The 15782-nt window shown below is 35.9% G+C and overlaps 1 protein-coding gene across 1 annotated transcript; it reads right to left on the bottom strand.

The window, feature by feature from the left end:
- Window positions 1–7061: 7061 nt before the first annotated feature.
- On the bottom strand, window positions 7062–8512 carry LOC103926689 (serine/threonine-protein kinase SRPK-like). Its single transcript, XM_048582027.1, is given in 4 exon segments — window positions 7062–7673; window positions 7908–8029; window positions 8032–8059; window positions 8498–8512. Coding segments are annotated over 4 exon segments (777 nt in total).
- Between the last annotated feature and the right edge of the window lie 7270 nt (window positions 8513–15782).

The raw sequence follows: 15782 nt of genomic DNA, 5'->3' as shown, positions 1-15782 counted from the left end.
AAGTGACAACCCGCATATGAGTGGTAAAGAGGTTGCATACAAGGGTTCTAAGAGAGCTAGTGTAAAGGAGAATCATGATCGACAAAAGATACACATCATTCTTTGAGGATCTATGGTAGTATGTTGCAGCGGCGTAATTGGCACATGGAATACATACCCAAATGCATAAATACGAAAATCGTCAGGTTCGTACCCAGTAACCAACTATAACGTTATATAGGTTGGGTGGCAATAGGCCTCAAGGCGAACCAACATAGCTGTGTACAAGATTGCATAGCCCTAGGCAAAAATTGAAAACTTGATACGTTTACCAAAATTCGGGTGATCATTTAAATTGCGCTTTATGATCGTTAGGCGAGGTTAGTTGGGGTGAACATAGGAATTCGATGTTCAAATTATAAACCCAAAACACATGCAACACTTTATCGAAAACCGTCAATATAAAATCTTCGGCATTATCTAGTCTCCTAGACCTTAAAAGATAAGTAGAGTGGTGAGCCCTTAATCGGCCATAAGGTTTAGCAGCAATGTGTGTGGACAAACATATAACCAGTTTGTTGATGCATCAACCAAAGCTATAAGTATTTATATGGTCCGCATTTTGGTTGGATTAGTCCATATATATTCCCTTGAATCCACTGTGAAAAGAGAGTCATGTCGTATCTTTGCGAGTAAAGATATAGAAAATCAATTTCCCTGATGAGCATGCTTGGCAAAGTGTGTTTGTAAGCACAATATCCTTACTTCAGAGAAGGAGATGCGTTGTAGTATCATTGTTCGACCTAAGTGTCCTAAAAGGTCGTGCCAAAGCAAGTAAACTGCTCAACCACTAAGCTCCAGGCCAGCCACATATAGTGTATTCTCAGTTGGGAGACAACCCATCGGCCCCAAATCAAGGCTTCAGGTTCATTCTTGGAGGTGATGCAAAGATATTTCACTCTATTTTCTTCAGTGGTTTCATTTATGATAATTGTCATCTCGAATATCTTTAAAAACTTAACGTCAGGGAGAATTTAAGGTCCCTTAAATGGTAATGCAGTACCATTCATACAATGAGGAGCGTGCCATTGCTCTTCATCAGGTTGTATAGACCTGAAGTTGTTGTTAAAGATGTGATTTAGATGTAAGGTTAGTATGCGTAATGCACATTCATCCAGACAACTGACTTTCCCACATTCCAACTTAATCACGTGTTTAATTAAATCGGTCACATATATTAAGAAACATGATTTAAATAACTCATATTCGAGGACAATATCAATAAGATTATCCATAAGTAAAACATACACCAAACTTGAATCCAAGAATATGGAAAAATGTTCACAAAGTAAATGATTTACTAAAGGGAATCGGCCAACAAAGCTATCCATGTCAAAATTCTGCTTTTCCAACGATGTTTGGTGGAGCAAAATTATTCTCACTTATTGACTACTAGAATGGTACTCCTCATCAACATTGGTGAGGGCATGAACAGGTGCATAACCAATGATCTATTCCATCAAGACGAAAGTAGATTCTGCAGGGTTGAGGTTTGGGAATAATATCCCTTATACTTGAAGTTTTAGGTCTTAGGTACCAAGGATCATGCTTCGAGCATGATGCCACACCTTGGCAGACCCTGATTCTACCATATGTTGTAAAAACAAACTCAAAATTGGATTGTGAAAAAGTATGTCATTCGGTGTATCCCTGCCAAAGCAGTGCATCACCATTCGGTAGGCTTTGACCGAACTGGGTCGAGCTATTTGGTAGACTCCAACCTAACTGGGTCCATACCTTTCTCTCACGTTTGTGGTAGTAATCAGATCCGAGAATTTGGTAAATTTTCACTATCTGCACTTGTCGCTTCATGAGCGAGTTAGAAACATGGAATGACGAGAAAAGTATTCTCTAGTCAAAATTCAATCGGATTTATAAACTTCAGAATTGTACTCATTCATAGACGTAATCATGGTGTGCTTCAAACAATTTCTTTCATGATTAAACAGTCCGTAGGAGCGAGCCAAAGAACCATGGAATCCTCGTTCGGGAGGTATTTCCATTTGTAATGCTTCGGGTATAAGTCTTCTAATGAAGATCATGGCGGAGGCTTATTCAGCTCTTCCATGCCATTGTTGGCTTCAATGGTTTTTCAGCTACTTTAATAGTCAAGTGGAGATTCACGTTTTGTACCCCACATAAAGTGGTTTCTATTAGAAACGTCCAAAAAATAGAGGAAATCGTACTTGTGACGGTTTGGCAATCCATTGAATTTGGAGGGAACAAGATTGTGATTGGTGTTACATGAAGAAATCATCCATAAGCATTAAAGTTAGAACATTCGAGTTCTAAGACATGATTTTCATGAAAAATGTCGGGTTTTCATAGGTGTATTGTTTTAAGAAAACTTCGGGTTTCAAAGGCACTAAATTTGAAACTACAGGTTCAATTTAGTTTATGAACGTTTAGTTCATAAAAGAGAGGTTCCTGTAAGAACACAAAATGCAATATGTTGATTTAAGAGTAGTGGATATGAGGTTTTTCAGGAACTCAAGTGTAAGCGCTTCGGGACTACGAAAGGATGTCAACGATTCAAAGTATAAAAATAAAGTATTGAATCGTTAATGTCCAAAAGTGATCTTCAGGTCAATAATTTTGGATTCATAATCAGATTAATGGATTGTAAGTCACTTTTAATTAATTCAATAGATCAAGACCATTCAGGGTCGATTGTAGAAGCAAAAATAATAATAACATTCAAGTTAAAATTATTTAAAATGCAAAACAAAATCGCATTGGGTAAAAAAGGAATGCAGCCTAACACACTTTGGTTGGCTGCAATACACGACCCTGCAAAAATTGTAGGCCTTGGGTTACATTACATGGCTGCACAGCAGCCCAATTGGATTGCAGATTAGCAGGCCAGAAGACAGAGCCTATCGGTATAAGGTTTGCATGAAGTGTGGCATAAAGCGTGAGCAAAAGCCCAACCTAGGCTGGCTTTTGGGTCAGAGGTCGTGGGCCTGAAGCCTAGCATCAAGGAACCCAGTTAGTCGGGCTTGGTCATATACGCAAGTAGCAAGCCCAGTCAGCTTCTGGCTGAGGGAAGGTGGGTCGAGACAAAAGGTAAGGCTTAGCAAACATCAAGTTTGCGATAGTGGGCCAGGTAGGCTCAAAACCAAGGTCAGAGGCATGGTCAACGCATGCAACAAAGCCCAAAGGGCTGTTACCTTATAGTTCCAGCGCCCAAGGCTCGAGGTGCAGGCTCAGTTTAGGGTGAGTTTGGCGTGACGGCACGCGGCTCGAGCGCAAATTGTTTTTTCTTTTTTCTTTTTTCTTTTGACATAGTTAGGGTTTGACAAACCCTAAATTGCTTCTAATTTATTTATATTCTTTGACTCACAAATTCCACATAGCATAATTGCGTAATGCATGAAACAAATATATATATATATATATATATATATTGACAAATATATGAAACATATACAATATATATATCGGAAGGTAAATATAAATGTAGGGGGTTCATGCATCATGGGGAATGTTTTCATGCTTCATGGTCGTTTCAAATATCTTACTTTATTTTAAGCGTACCTGATTGGCAGAAAACGATAAAAGCCTTTGAATTTGTTGAAGATCATTCTTGAAAAGCCGGAATTGCTTCTCCAATGCGTTGTATTACGTTCAACAAAGAAAAATTAAATTGAATAAATAGTATGTAGATCAATACAAAATAATAAATTAATTAATCATGAAAAGGATGATTAAAACGTAATACTCCCCTGATTGAAGAATAAACTCTCTTTAGCGTAGCGTCAAGAGCGTGTTGATAATGTGTTGTTGGCATAATTTACTGAACAATTATGGAAGCCATAGAGAGAGAGAACGGTGCGGCAATAGTGGAGAGAAGAGAGAGATGTGTAATTGTGGGTGTGTGTTATTCTACCTATTGTGCCTTCATTTATAGTAGTAGAGAAGGTTAATTCCTTCCCTTTAGGATTACAACATTTAATAGGTAATCTACTCCTAATAGGAATATAAGATACATTCCCATATCTATTAGGATTTACACAATCACATTCCTATTCCAATAGGACTGCAACATATTTATATTTATGGCTAAATTTTTTTATCATGTATTTTTATTTTTAGTTTGTACCCATTTTTAATTTGCAAACCTTTTTTAATTTGTGCCAATTTTCTTTTCAATTTTAATTTGTACCCATATATTAATTTCTTTTTGTGCCAATATTTTTTAAAATTTTATTTGTATTTGTGCCCATGTGTTTACCGTCACGTGACATTATATAATTAATCAATAATAGAAAAATTACATATGGTATATTTATGTTTTATGGCTAAACTTTGTATCATATATTTATATTTTTAGTTTGTACCAACTTTTAATTTGCAACCTTTTTTTTTTTTTTTTTTTTTTTTTTTTTTTTTTTTTAATTTGTAGTATTTTCTTTTTAGTTATTATTTGTACCCATGTATTACTTTCTTTTTGCGCCCATATATTTTAAAATTTCATTCGTACTCATAATTTTTTAATCTTTTATTTGGATCCTAATTTATTTATAATGTACCCATTCTTCTTTATTAATGTGCCACTTTGTTATATGTGAAATGTACCAATTTTTTTTTTGTAAAGTGTACCAAATTTTTTAACACTATGGATATATTCTTTTGCCATTTATTATTTCTTGTTGTTACTAGTTTTTATCCATTTATTCAATCAAAATGTTTTAATTTTTTTATTGTAGTCGTTTCTAATACTATTTTTGTGACATCCCACATCGTCCAGGGGTGATCCTTAAATGTATATTCCCATCCCTACCTAGCACGAGGCCTTTTGGGAGCTCACTGGCTTCGGGTTCCATAGGAACTCTGAAGTTAAGCGAGTAGGGCGCGAGAGCACTCCCAGGATGGGTGACCCATCGGGAAGTTCTCGTGTGAGTTCCCAGAAACAAAACCGTTAGGGCGTGGTAGGGGCCTAAAGCGGACAATATCGTGCTACGGTGGTGGATCGGGCCCGGGTTGTGGTGGGGGCCCGGGCCGGGATGTGACAATTTTAATGAGGGATTTTAAATTTATAAGATTATAAATCTCATAAACTATCAAACAATTAATGTCAAAACTATAAAAATATTAATATCAATAGTAATATAATGAGGTGTACAATGTCAAAGGACTTTGATTAAACCCTGAATACTATTCAAGTTTTAATAAAAAAGTGTTAAAGACTAGAGACCACATCTGAATTATCGCATCTAAAAAATTAGTAGGATTTATTAAAATAAATAATGGTTTGACAATGATAACATTTAACAAAGCGAGGAATCTGAATTTGACTGAGTTAGGAAAATGGTATTCTGTCATAACATGTTGTGGAACTTAATAATAATGAAGCCTTTTACCAAAGTTACTTACACTTTTGTAAAGAAAAGAGTACAGTAGATATTACAAAATATATTCTTTCAACAGATCAGAAATAGCATCCAGGATGATCTTTAATATTTTAAGGGAATTGTTATTAGCATTTTAAAATTTTTATTTTAAACTTCTCACAAGTATATTTTTCTTTTTAATTATAGAAAATTTAAAATATTATATGAATTTTTTAGAATACTAATAACAATTATCTATTTTAAACTCTTAACAAATATCCCTTACTTGCGTGCATTATGCATAAAATGCATGAATGACATTCCTCTTTTCACAACCACATAATATTAATTTACTATAATTGTTTAGTTGTTTGACATGTATAAATAATTAAACGATTATTAAATTAAATAAATTTTTAAAAATAATTTTAAAGTGATGATAAATAGAATAACTGGTTTAAATGATAATATTTACATGATAAAATGACGTTGTCACGTCAAGAAATAACCACTTGCATGCAAACACTAAAATATTACCATTTCTTAAAGAAAGAGAATATACTGATCCATCATCCATGTGGAGTTAGAGATGGAGAGAGAGAGAGAGAGAGAGAGAGAGAGAGAGAGATTACATGGCAGCGGTAATTCGCCAACATCACCATCAACGTAAGATTGCCATATCCCCATCCTTCTTGGGTTGAAAACTCAAACACAAATATTATAGCTCCCAAACCTACAACCAAACGACAACCCCGCAAAAACCTTTTAGATTTTTACAAATAGTTTCCATCTATGGTATAAGTGATATAAAAACAAGGAAAGATGATCCTTATATTTCAGTTGTTTATCGTATCATCAATTTTTATCAGTTATTATTTGTATTTAATTTTAAGTAAAAAAAAATTAAATAATTTCTGATCGTATAATATACGATAAATGATTAAGATGTGAAGATTTTTAAGATCCTCATAATTTGAATCCAAATGGGATTCAAATCCAAAAACAAGGACCAAACGCTACAAGCAAACCAGTCTCTCTTCTTTTCTCTTTTGCAAAATTTTCAAAATTTAATTAAATGTGAAATGTCTAAGAGCATCTTCCAAAAAAACCTTTAAATTTTTATTAAATTAGTAAGTAAACGATGTTAAAAGTTTATTTTAGCCACTCATTTAAACTTTCATCATCATTGAGTTTTATTAATTTTTTAACATTGAGCATATGATTAATGGAAGAAGATCCTATTTGGATCCACTTTGTGAGGATCTAGGAATTCCTACATCCTAATCGTTTATTGTACGTGGCCAGTTTTCATCATATATTATTTGTGTTTAATTTTAAATAAAAATTAAATAATTTCTGACCGCACGATGCACGATGGATAGGTAAAATGTGAGAGACCTGAGATTCCCACAATTTGAATCTAAATGGGATCCAAATCCATGATTAATCACTATAAATTTAAAAAACAACTGTATTTTATTTATTATATAGAATTCATTATAGAGTGTGTAGGCGATGAATTTTTTAAAATGAAAACTAATAAAAATGATTTGAAAACTTTGAGTTTTAACGATAAGGATAAAATAAAAGGTAAAGTGAATAGTACCAATATAACCCACGTTTTTAATCAATTTCACAAATTTTTTTCAAAATTCGTCATAAGCCTATTTTTGAGTCATTGTAGCGGCATCACATGTTTTTTAATATTAACGTAGGACGTTCCAAAGATTTTATACACCTAAAAATCACTTTTGGGACCCGTAAATTTTTCCATTTAAACTTTTGAGCTGCACGATTCGCCTTTCTTCTAATATTTTTCTTCTGGTTCCGACTTATATCCCCATTTAACGCTTTTGCATACCCCGACTCCGATGCATCATTGTCTTTACCACCTGGAAGAATAAGAGGTGCTCTTAACTTTGTTGGATCCTTGAGCAGGTCTATCATTGACATCAACAAGATATTCTTTAGCTTCAAATTTGTGTATATAATCGACAGATGTCTGTGCAAATAATCCAATCCAACCAAAACATGATAACAAATCTCCTTAACCTTATGTAGTGGCACTTCCCAGTAATCACTATACTTAATCAGCGTCAATAGATTATCACCTAAGTACTCAAAAACCATACAAACATGTTGCCCATTCGGACCCGAATGCTTAAAATGGTCTAGAAGCTTCACTATGCATTTTTTATCATCTGGGTCTCCCTCTGCAATCTGTTTCAAGATGGTTATCTCATCCATGGCCGCCTCGATGTAGTGGTCAGCACTCTTTTGCACTTTCAGAGCAACAAATCTCTGGCATTTTTGTGCAATTCAACACCCACCCAACAAAAACAAAACACATTTGTCGTTAATCATCCATTAATTTACTTAAAACTAAGCATGTCAAAGATCAAAAAAACCAAGAACAAGATTAAAATTTCAATTACCTTCCCCCACATTCTCAAACGACTAATATCTACAACCTCAGGTTAAAAAGCAATAAAACGCAATGTCGTAAAAAGAGAAGAGAGAGGGAGAGAGGAGTACGAAGTGTTGGGTGCCCCAGGCGAGCCAGACGGTGGAGAAATGGCCCCAGCCGAGCTTGGTCTGAATGACATACCGTCCGTTCTTGAAAGTGTCACAGATTCGGACGGCGTGGTAGTCGCCGTGCCTTCGTCCTCTGACGTGTAGTCGCTACTCTGACTCAGATTGAAAATTTCTCAGAAAATTGAAAATTTTCCATGGAAAAATCAAGAAAACGAACCTGGAAATGCAGCGGTTATGGGAGAAGATCAAGATCGAACTTAGAGATGCAGCGGTTATATGAGAAGATCAAGATTGAACCTGGAGATGCAGCTGTTACGGGAGAAGATGAGGAGGAAGGTTACAGGAAAAAGCAGCAGCATGCAAAGAAAATGGAACGAAGAAGATTGAATTTTAGGGTTTGTTTTTTGGATGGTGTAAATATTAAAAAAGATAAGGGGTATTTTTTTTCTTAAAATATTATAATTTTGTGTTCCAGTGATATGGAACGAGTCGCTCCCGAGGGAGAGGCGGAACCAAAATTCACCCAAAACTCGTCCCGTGGAACAGCATGTTCCACCCGTTTTAGGCGCACCAAACGTGGGATGGAACACCTCGTCCCATTTCATTCTGTCCCGTCCCACGTACCAAACGGTACCTTAGGGTTGGAAAAAAAATACCAAAATTCCCAAACCGAACCAAAAAATTTCCGAAATCAAACCGAAAATTCTAAAAATTTCAGTACCCAACACCAAATCGATTCCGAAATTTCACTACCGGAATCGGTCTCAAGTTTTCAGGATTTCGGTAATTCCAAACCGAATCGAAATTAAAAAAATTATATTATTTAATTTTTAAATATATATTCGGAAATTTAATAGTCGTCGGATTCGGTTAAGATTTAATCTCAACTGTACAACACAAGGATCAAACCCTAAGAGAAATCACAACTCAATCACTCTCTCTCCGTCTCTCAACTTCAACTCGACCTCACCTTGCTCAAACAACCTTACCACCCTCCTTGACCTCACCTCAGACAACCTTGTCACCTTAGAATCCGGCCACACCCACAGCAAACAGACCCTATGATCTCTCTTTATCTCTCAACTTCTCATCCCTCAGACCCTGACTGTGTGAAGGAGTCTTCCTTCACGGCACAAAGGCAGAGTTACGGCCACTGATGCCGCTCAGCTCTTTGAACTCTCTCCCTCAACTTCTTCATCCAGATTCTAGTGCCTTGCACACCGATTCTCCCCCAAATCAGGTAAATTTTGGAATTAATTTAGGGTTTGTGAAATTTATATTAGAGTGAAATCTAGTCTTGATTAGGCATTGTTCTTGATTTTATTAAAAGCGTTGGTTGATTTTTAGTTTAGATGTCTGAAGTAATTCAATTTCTGTATTGATTTTTAGTTTAGATGTACTCTCATCTTTAAAGTGTTAATCTTTGAAGTAATTCAATTATCTGCATAATTTGCAATTTTGCATAATGGAAAAGGGAAAGTGTTGGTTGATTTTTACTCTCATCGTTGAAGTAAGTCAATTTGCATAATGGAAAAGGAAAGTGTTGGTTGATTTTTAGTTTAATCCATTAAATTTAGATTTTTTGGAAATGTACTCTCATCTTTGAAGTGTTAATCTTTGGCAAATTTTCACAACCTGCAGTTGCACCAAAATATACAGAACATTAAGGTGTGTAGTGCAATATAATTTGTGAATTGATTATCTGTATTTGTTTCAGCATGAACTCTTTTTGTATAAATTATTTGTCAAGCTTTACAATTGGAACAAGGTGGAATTGCGCCCTTTTGGCCTTATAAATTCTGGTAACAGGTAACATCATATGGTACCTGTTCGTGTGGTTGTGTTTGGAAAAAAAAAAAATTGCATAGAACCTAGTAGTGATGTGAACTTGGATTAGATCTTTAGGTCTTCAGAAAGTCTTGTAGCCAACTGTGTTATAAACTTATAAATTCATACAATTCCTTGCGTTTTCTTCTCCTGTAGTCCTGCTACTTATCTTTCTCAATCTTGCTTTTTTAATAGGATTTAGATAAAGCTTACAAATTCATACCCCAACTCTATAAAGAAAATTCAACCCAATAGCCCAAAAACCCAAAACTATTTCGAGATTCCCTATTTGTCCCGAAATCCTGAAACTATTTCGGCATTCTAGAAATTTGAGATTCTTGAAAATTTGGTTGGGGATCAGTCTTGAAATTGGGAATCCCGAAAACTTCAGTTTGGGAATCGGGATGAGGTTTTTCGTTCAGTATCCTATACCGAACTAACCCTAGGAACTAGCATATGGGCACATTTTGTGTGTGAGAAATTTTTTTTATTTTTGGTTTTGAAATAGAAGGAGAGAAGAAAAAAGTGATAGAAAATGTGGGAGTGGGAAGTTATTAATTTTTTTTAATTAGAGATATGTTAGGATTACACATAGGTGAGACTTTGAAAAAAAAACAACAAAATTTGGTTGTGTGAAATTACATTTCTGCCCCATATTTCTTATTCATGTTCTGTTTTAATTAGAGGGTTAAACGGTAATTTCATAGGATTTTGGTTGACAATGAGTGTTTTATTAATTAGTAGAGATCATTATGTTCGAATCTCATGCACAACCAATTAGATTTGATGTCAATTGAATTCCTTCCACCTATAATTTTGTTCCACGGATGAGGATCTTGGATCCTCTCATCCTAAGATCTTCACAATCTATCTATTTATGGTGTATTTTGTGGCTAGTTATTTTCCGGTACTATTTTTGTTTAATTTTAAATAAAAAAATTCAAAATGATTTATAGTTATACGATGTATGATAAATGGATATGATGTGAGATCCTAGGGATCTAAATCCTTCAGCTATCAGACGGAGCACTGTAAAATAAATATGAGTATGTTGTAGCCTATTTTATTTGACAAAGAGAAGGGGCTAGCATCAAGTGTAGAGAGAGAAGAGAGATGTGTTTGTAAAATCGTAGGGGAATTGTGTATTGAGGATATGTTCTCCCTCCTACATCGTGCCTTTATTTATAATAGTAAAAGGTGAGAAGAAATCATTCATCCTCAAGGAATACAAGTCCATTGATAGGAGCATATTCATGCGGCTTAAATGGCTTGTTCTCGTGCATTTACGTTATGTTTCTCTCGTTATTTTAGTCCTTTATGCTTCTTTTGTGTGTTTTCAGGTTCTAAGGGCTTAGAGAGCAAGAAAGTGCATTTTGAGGCTATTTGGAGCATTTTTGTGCATGGATTGGATAGCTTATCCATGGAGCCAAGTAGATGGACGAAATTGAAGATCACTTATCAAACCATTCACTTATCACTTCCATTCACTTATCACTTATCACTTCCATTCACTTATCACTCACCACATATCATCTCATTTCATACACAACACACCACAAATGCTTCCCTTCCTTCTCTAGCCGTGAGTCTCCCTTAGAATCCAAAAACCATTCTTCCATTTCCACCACTCCTCATCCACTTCCATAATTCCACACTTCCATCCCCCCAACCAACTATCCCTAGACCTTATGCTACAATGAAGAGGAAGAGAAGAGTGCCTAAACGTTCATACAATTCAAGTTTGAGTTGTTGGAATGTTTAGGCGTTTCTTTGATTTCAATGTTTAATTTCAATTCTCTTTGTTTTGTACGTATGAGGAACTAAACCCCCCTTAGCTAGGGGGTGATTCGAAATATATGTTTATGCTTGCAATATGATTTGATTACTTTTAATTACGTTTCATAAGTTGTGAATTCAATTTGTTTAACTATTTGATTGATATCCTATTTATGTATGTTTATTAAGAATGAACGCTTAATTTTCATGCATGAATTTGACGCTAGAATATAAGTGAGTTTCACGTAATAGTTATGAACTTATATTCATAAGTAGTGGAGGTTGCTTATAAACAATCGCGTTAAACAAATTCTTGGCATAAGTTTCATGCAATCATAGTAACGAATGCCTCGTCAACACTTATAGTTTTCATGTTGCTTAATGATTCTTGCTTGTATCTCTATTATGCAATTCATGTAGGGAACTTGTGAGGAATGCTTTGGGTTGTCGTATGCAATCATCCAATTCATTAACTTAAGGAAAACTTGACGGTTAATTTAAGCGGACCTAATTAACCCGGAGCGTTGAGAATTCATGGTTTATTGAAATGCAATTAGAAATCTTTTTATTATGCAAGTGTAACATGTGTGGAGATGAACCCCTTGGCTAGCATCCATTCATTCCATTTCATCAATTTCATATTTACATTATGTTTTAATTGCAATTTGTTCATTTAGTTTAATTCCGTCCAAAACTCAATCCCCCTTTACTTTATTGTTCAATTTAGTTAGAAATCAATTTAGTTTGTGTTTTTAAAGTATTTTGAGTCTTTTGGTTTGTCTTAGTGTTTTAACGTTTAGTTTCACATTCTTTGAGTCTAGTTTAGTGTTTTATATTGTTTTTACGTTTTTGAGTCAGTTTCCAAGAGATTAACAATCCCTCCTAATCCCCGGTCCAGAACGATCCCTACTTATACTTATACTACAATTGACAAAAAGAGGGTTTAATTTGTGCGCGTATAATTCTCGCATCATCCATGTAGGAAAGAATAACTAAAATCAAATCTAATCTACGATTTACACAATCACACTTAAACTGGGAAAATTCACAACACTCCTCTTTGAGTGTGTAAATACTCAAGGTAGATTTCAGCATCATGCAGAAGTTGAGGAAGTCAACTCATCAGCACTGATTTTATGGAACAATGCTTATTCTCAATAAGGTAGGAACCTGGCTATGGCAAAAACCCGAGTAGGGACAAAATCCATAGTCTAAGGAAAAATGCGTGAGAAATGCAAAAGTCAAAAGAAACGTCTACATGACGTCATCAGGGATATGACCAGTCCAAGGTGGGTGCCTCGTTAAAACCTAGTTAGGTAGCAAAAACCCAGCGGGAAAAATGCTTCTAATTGTAGGGAAAAAGAGTACATTAAGATCAAGCAAGTATTATTCAGGATACTTCCCCTGAGTTTGACACAATTCCAAAGAGAAATAGCAATGTTACATAACTCAGAAAGTTTATGCATACCAATTCCTTGAACAAGCTTATGAAACGTCGTATTCGGTAGTGATTTGGTGAAGAGGTCGGCCAGATTATCTTGTGAATGGATTTGTGTGACTTCAATCTTCTAATCTCTTGTTGTTGATGTGAGAAGAAGAACTTCGACGCAATGTGCTTGGTATTGTCTCCTTTGATGTAACCTTTCTTATGTTATTCGATGCATGCTACGTTGTTTTCAAAAATCATCATAGGGACATCTACGACTGGGTAAAGATCACATGAGCTTTGAATATGGCCCACAACTGCTCTTAACCAAAAGTATTACTGAGTTGCTTCATGTAAGGTGATAATTTTAGCATGGTTAGATGAAGTGGCAATTAAGGTCTTGCCAAAAGATTAACAGTGAAGGAGATGTCTAGTCTAGTGCATTGAGCTAAGTACAATAAAGCTCCTATCACACTTAGATAAGGAACTTCAGGCTCCAAAATCTCTTCATCATCATTCTTCGGAAGGAAGGGATCTCATTTTGCATCTAGCGATTGAATGAACATAGGAGTACTTGAAGGCTTTGCTTTATCCTCGTTAAAGTGGTGCAACACCTTATACGTGTAGTTTGTTTGATGTACTAAGAATCCATCTTAATGGTGCTCTATCTCGAGACCGAGACAATATCGAGTTTTTCCTAGACCTTTCATCTCAAATGTCAACTTTAGGTGCCCTGTAGTTCTCACGAGCTTTTCAGAAGTTCTGATAAGGTTGATGTCATCGACATGTATTGCAATTATCACAAAATCGGAATGTGACTTCTTAATTAACACATAAGGGCATAGTTTGTTGTTCACATATCCCTGACTAGTTAAATACTCACTCAAACAGTTATAACACATTCTTCCCGATTGCTTCAAACTGTAAAGTGAACGCCTTAGCTGAATTGAGAGCGTGTTCCAAGGTTTGGAAATATTTGATCCAGTTAATGTAAGTCTTTCGGGAACTTTTATATAGATTTCCGTATCAAGATCCCCACAAAGATACGCAGTTACTACGTCTATTAGCTGTATACTCAGTTTTTCGGAAACTACCAAACTGATAAGGTAGCGAAAAGTAATCACATCTATAACGAGTGAATAAGTTTTGTCATAGTCAATCCTAGGGTGTTGTGAAAAGCCTTGCGCAACAAAATGAGCTTCGTAACACATAATTTCGTTCTTTTCATTATGCTTCCAAACGAAAGCCCACTTGTAGCCAACAAGTTTCACATGTGAAGGAGTAGGAGCTACAGGTCCAAACACCTTACGTTTCGCAAGCGAATCAAGTTTAACTTGGTTTTCTTGTTTCCAGTTTGACGAATCAGTTCTACATCGACATTCATCAACGGAACAAGGTTTAATGTGATCACTCAATATTATCTCGATAGTTACTGCATATGCTAATGCATCGTCAACGATCATTTCATTTCTACACCACACATTATTTAAGCTAGCATGATAGACCAAAATCTCATTATTTTCATGAGTTAGATAGAATGAGTAAGCGACAGTTGGATTCACGGTAGGCTCTTCAGGTGCTTGTGTTGTGGGTTTCCACTTCAGGGGGTGTGAATCCTTTGAACCAAGAAGTCTGCCATGCTTTTGTGTAGGGACAGATGATTGGCTAGCCGCTAATGTATGTGGATCACCAAGATTGGCGTCCCAGGCCTCCAAGGCCTCCAAGAGGGAAGTTCATCATACATTTGGTACATCTATCTTTGCAAGCGTATTCACAACTGGAATATGTGATATTGTCACGTACGCTAGATCGATGAAAGCATATGGCATGCTCTGAGCTATACTTTGGAGATCTAATATGCGCTGCACTTCAGTTTTAGATTGAGCGGTACGGGGATTTAAATGAGACAAAGTGGGAGTCGTCCACGATAATTTGTGTTGTTCTTTAGGAACGTTGATGTTTTTATCTCCCACTAACGATGAGAATAATGTTTCATAGAAGGGACAATCCGCAAAACGAGCGGTAAACGGATTACCTGTCAAAGTTCTAAGTAATGAATAATTGAAAGAGAATCATATCCGACATAGATTCCCATCCTTCACTGATGCCCTATTTTTGTATGTAAGGGTGGTGAAATCAGCATATAGACTGCACAACAAAAAACGTGCAGATGCAATATGTCGGGTTCGTATCTGGTAACCAACTGAAGGGCGATATATGGTTGGGTCGTAACAGGCCTCAGGCGGACTAACATGGCTACGTGCAATATTACATGTCCCCAAACAGCGATCAGGAGCTTGGTACGTATGATCAACAATCGAGCAATCATTTGTAAGCGCTTAATGAATGCCTCTGCCAGGCCGTTTTAAGAGAGAACATAGGGTACTAGATGTTTAACTTCAACCCCAAACGACATGCAATAGTCATCAAAAGTTTTAGATGTAAATTCTCTAGCATTATCCAATCGAATAGATTTGATTGAATGATCAGAGTGGTGAGCCCAGAGCTTGATGACCTGAGCCAACAGTTTGGAGAATGCAGCGTTCCTTATGGATAACAAGCACACATGTGACCAACATGTGGAAGTGTCAACCAAACCATAAAATATCTAAATGGTTCACATAAAGGGTGAATTGGTCCACAAATGTCCCCGTAAATCCGTTGTAGAAAAATGGGAGGATTCGAAGGAATCTTGTCATAAGAAGGCTTAGTATTAAGTTTTCCCATAGAACATGTTTGACATACAATTCCTTGAATTGAACCTAAACTTTGGGTTAGTGGATGCCCTTGTGATGATTTAATGATACAGTGCATCGCTATTCGTTCAGGATGTCCCAAATGATCAT

This window comes from the organism of the source record quoted next, unplaced genomic scaffold (assembly GCF_019419815.1).
Source record: "Pyrus x bretschneideri cultivar Hongxiangsu unplaced genomic scaffold, Pyrus_bretschneideri_v1 Contig18, whole genome shotgun sequence".
Lineage (NCBI taxonomy): Eukaryota > Viridiplantae > Streptophyta > Magnoliopsida > Rosales > Rosaceae > Pyrus > Pyrus x bretschneideri.
This window is presented reverse-complemented; position numbering and strand designations above follow the sequence as displayed.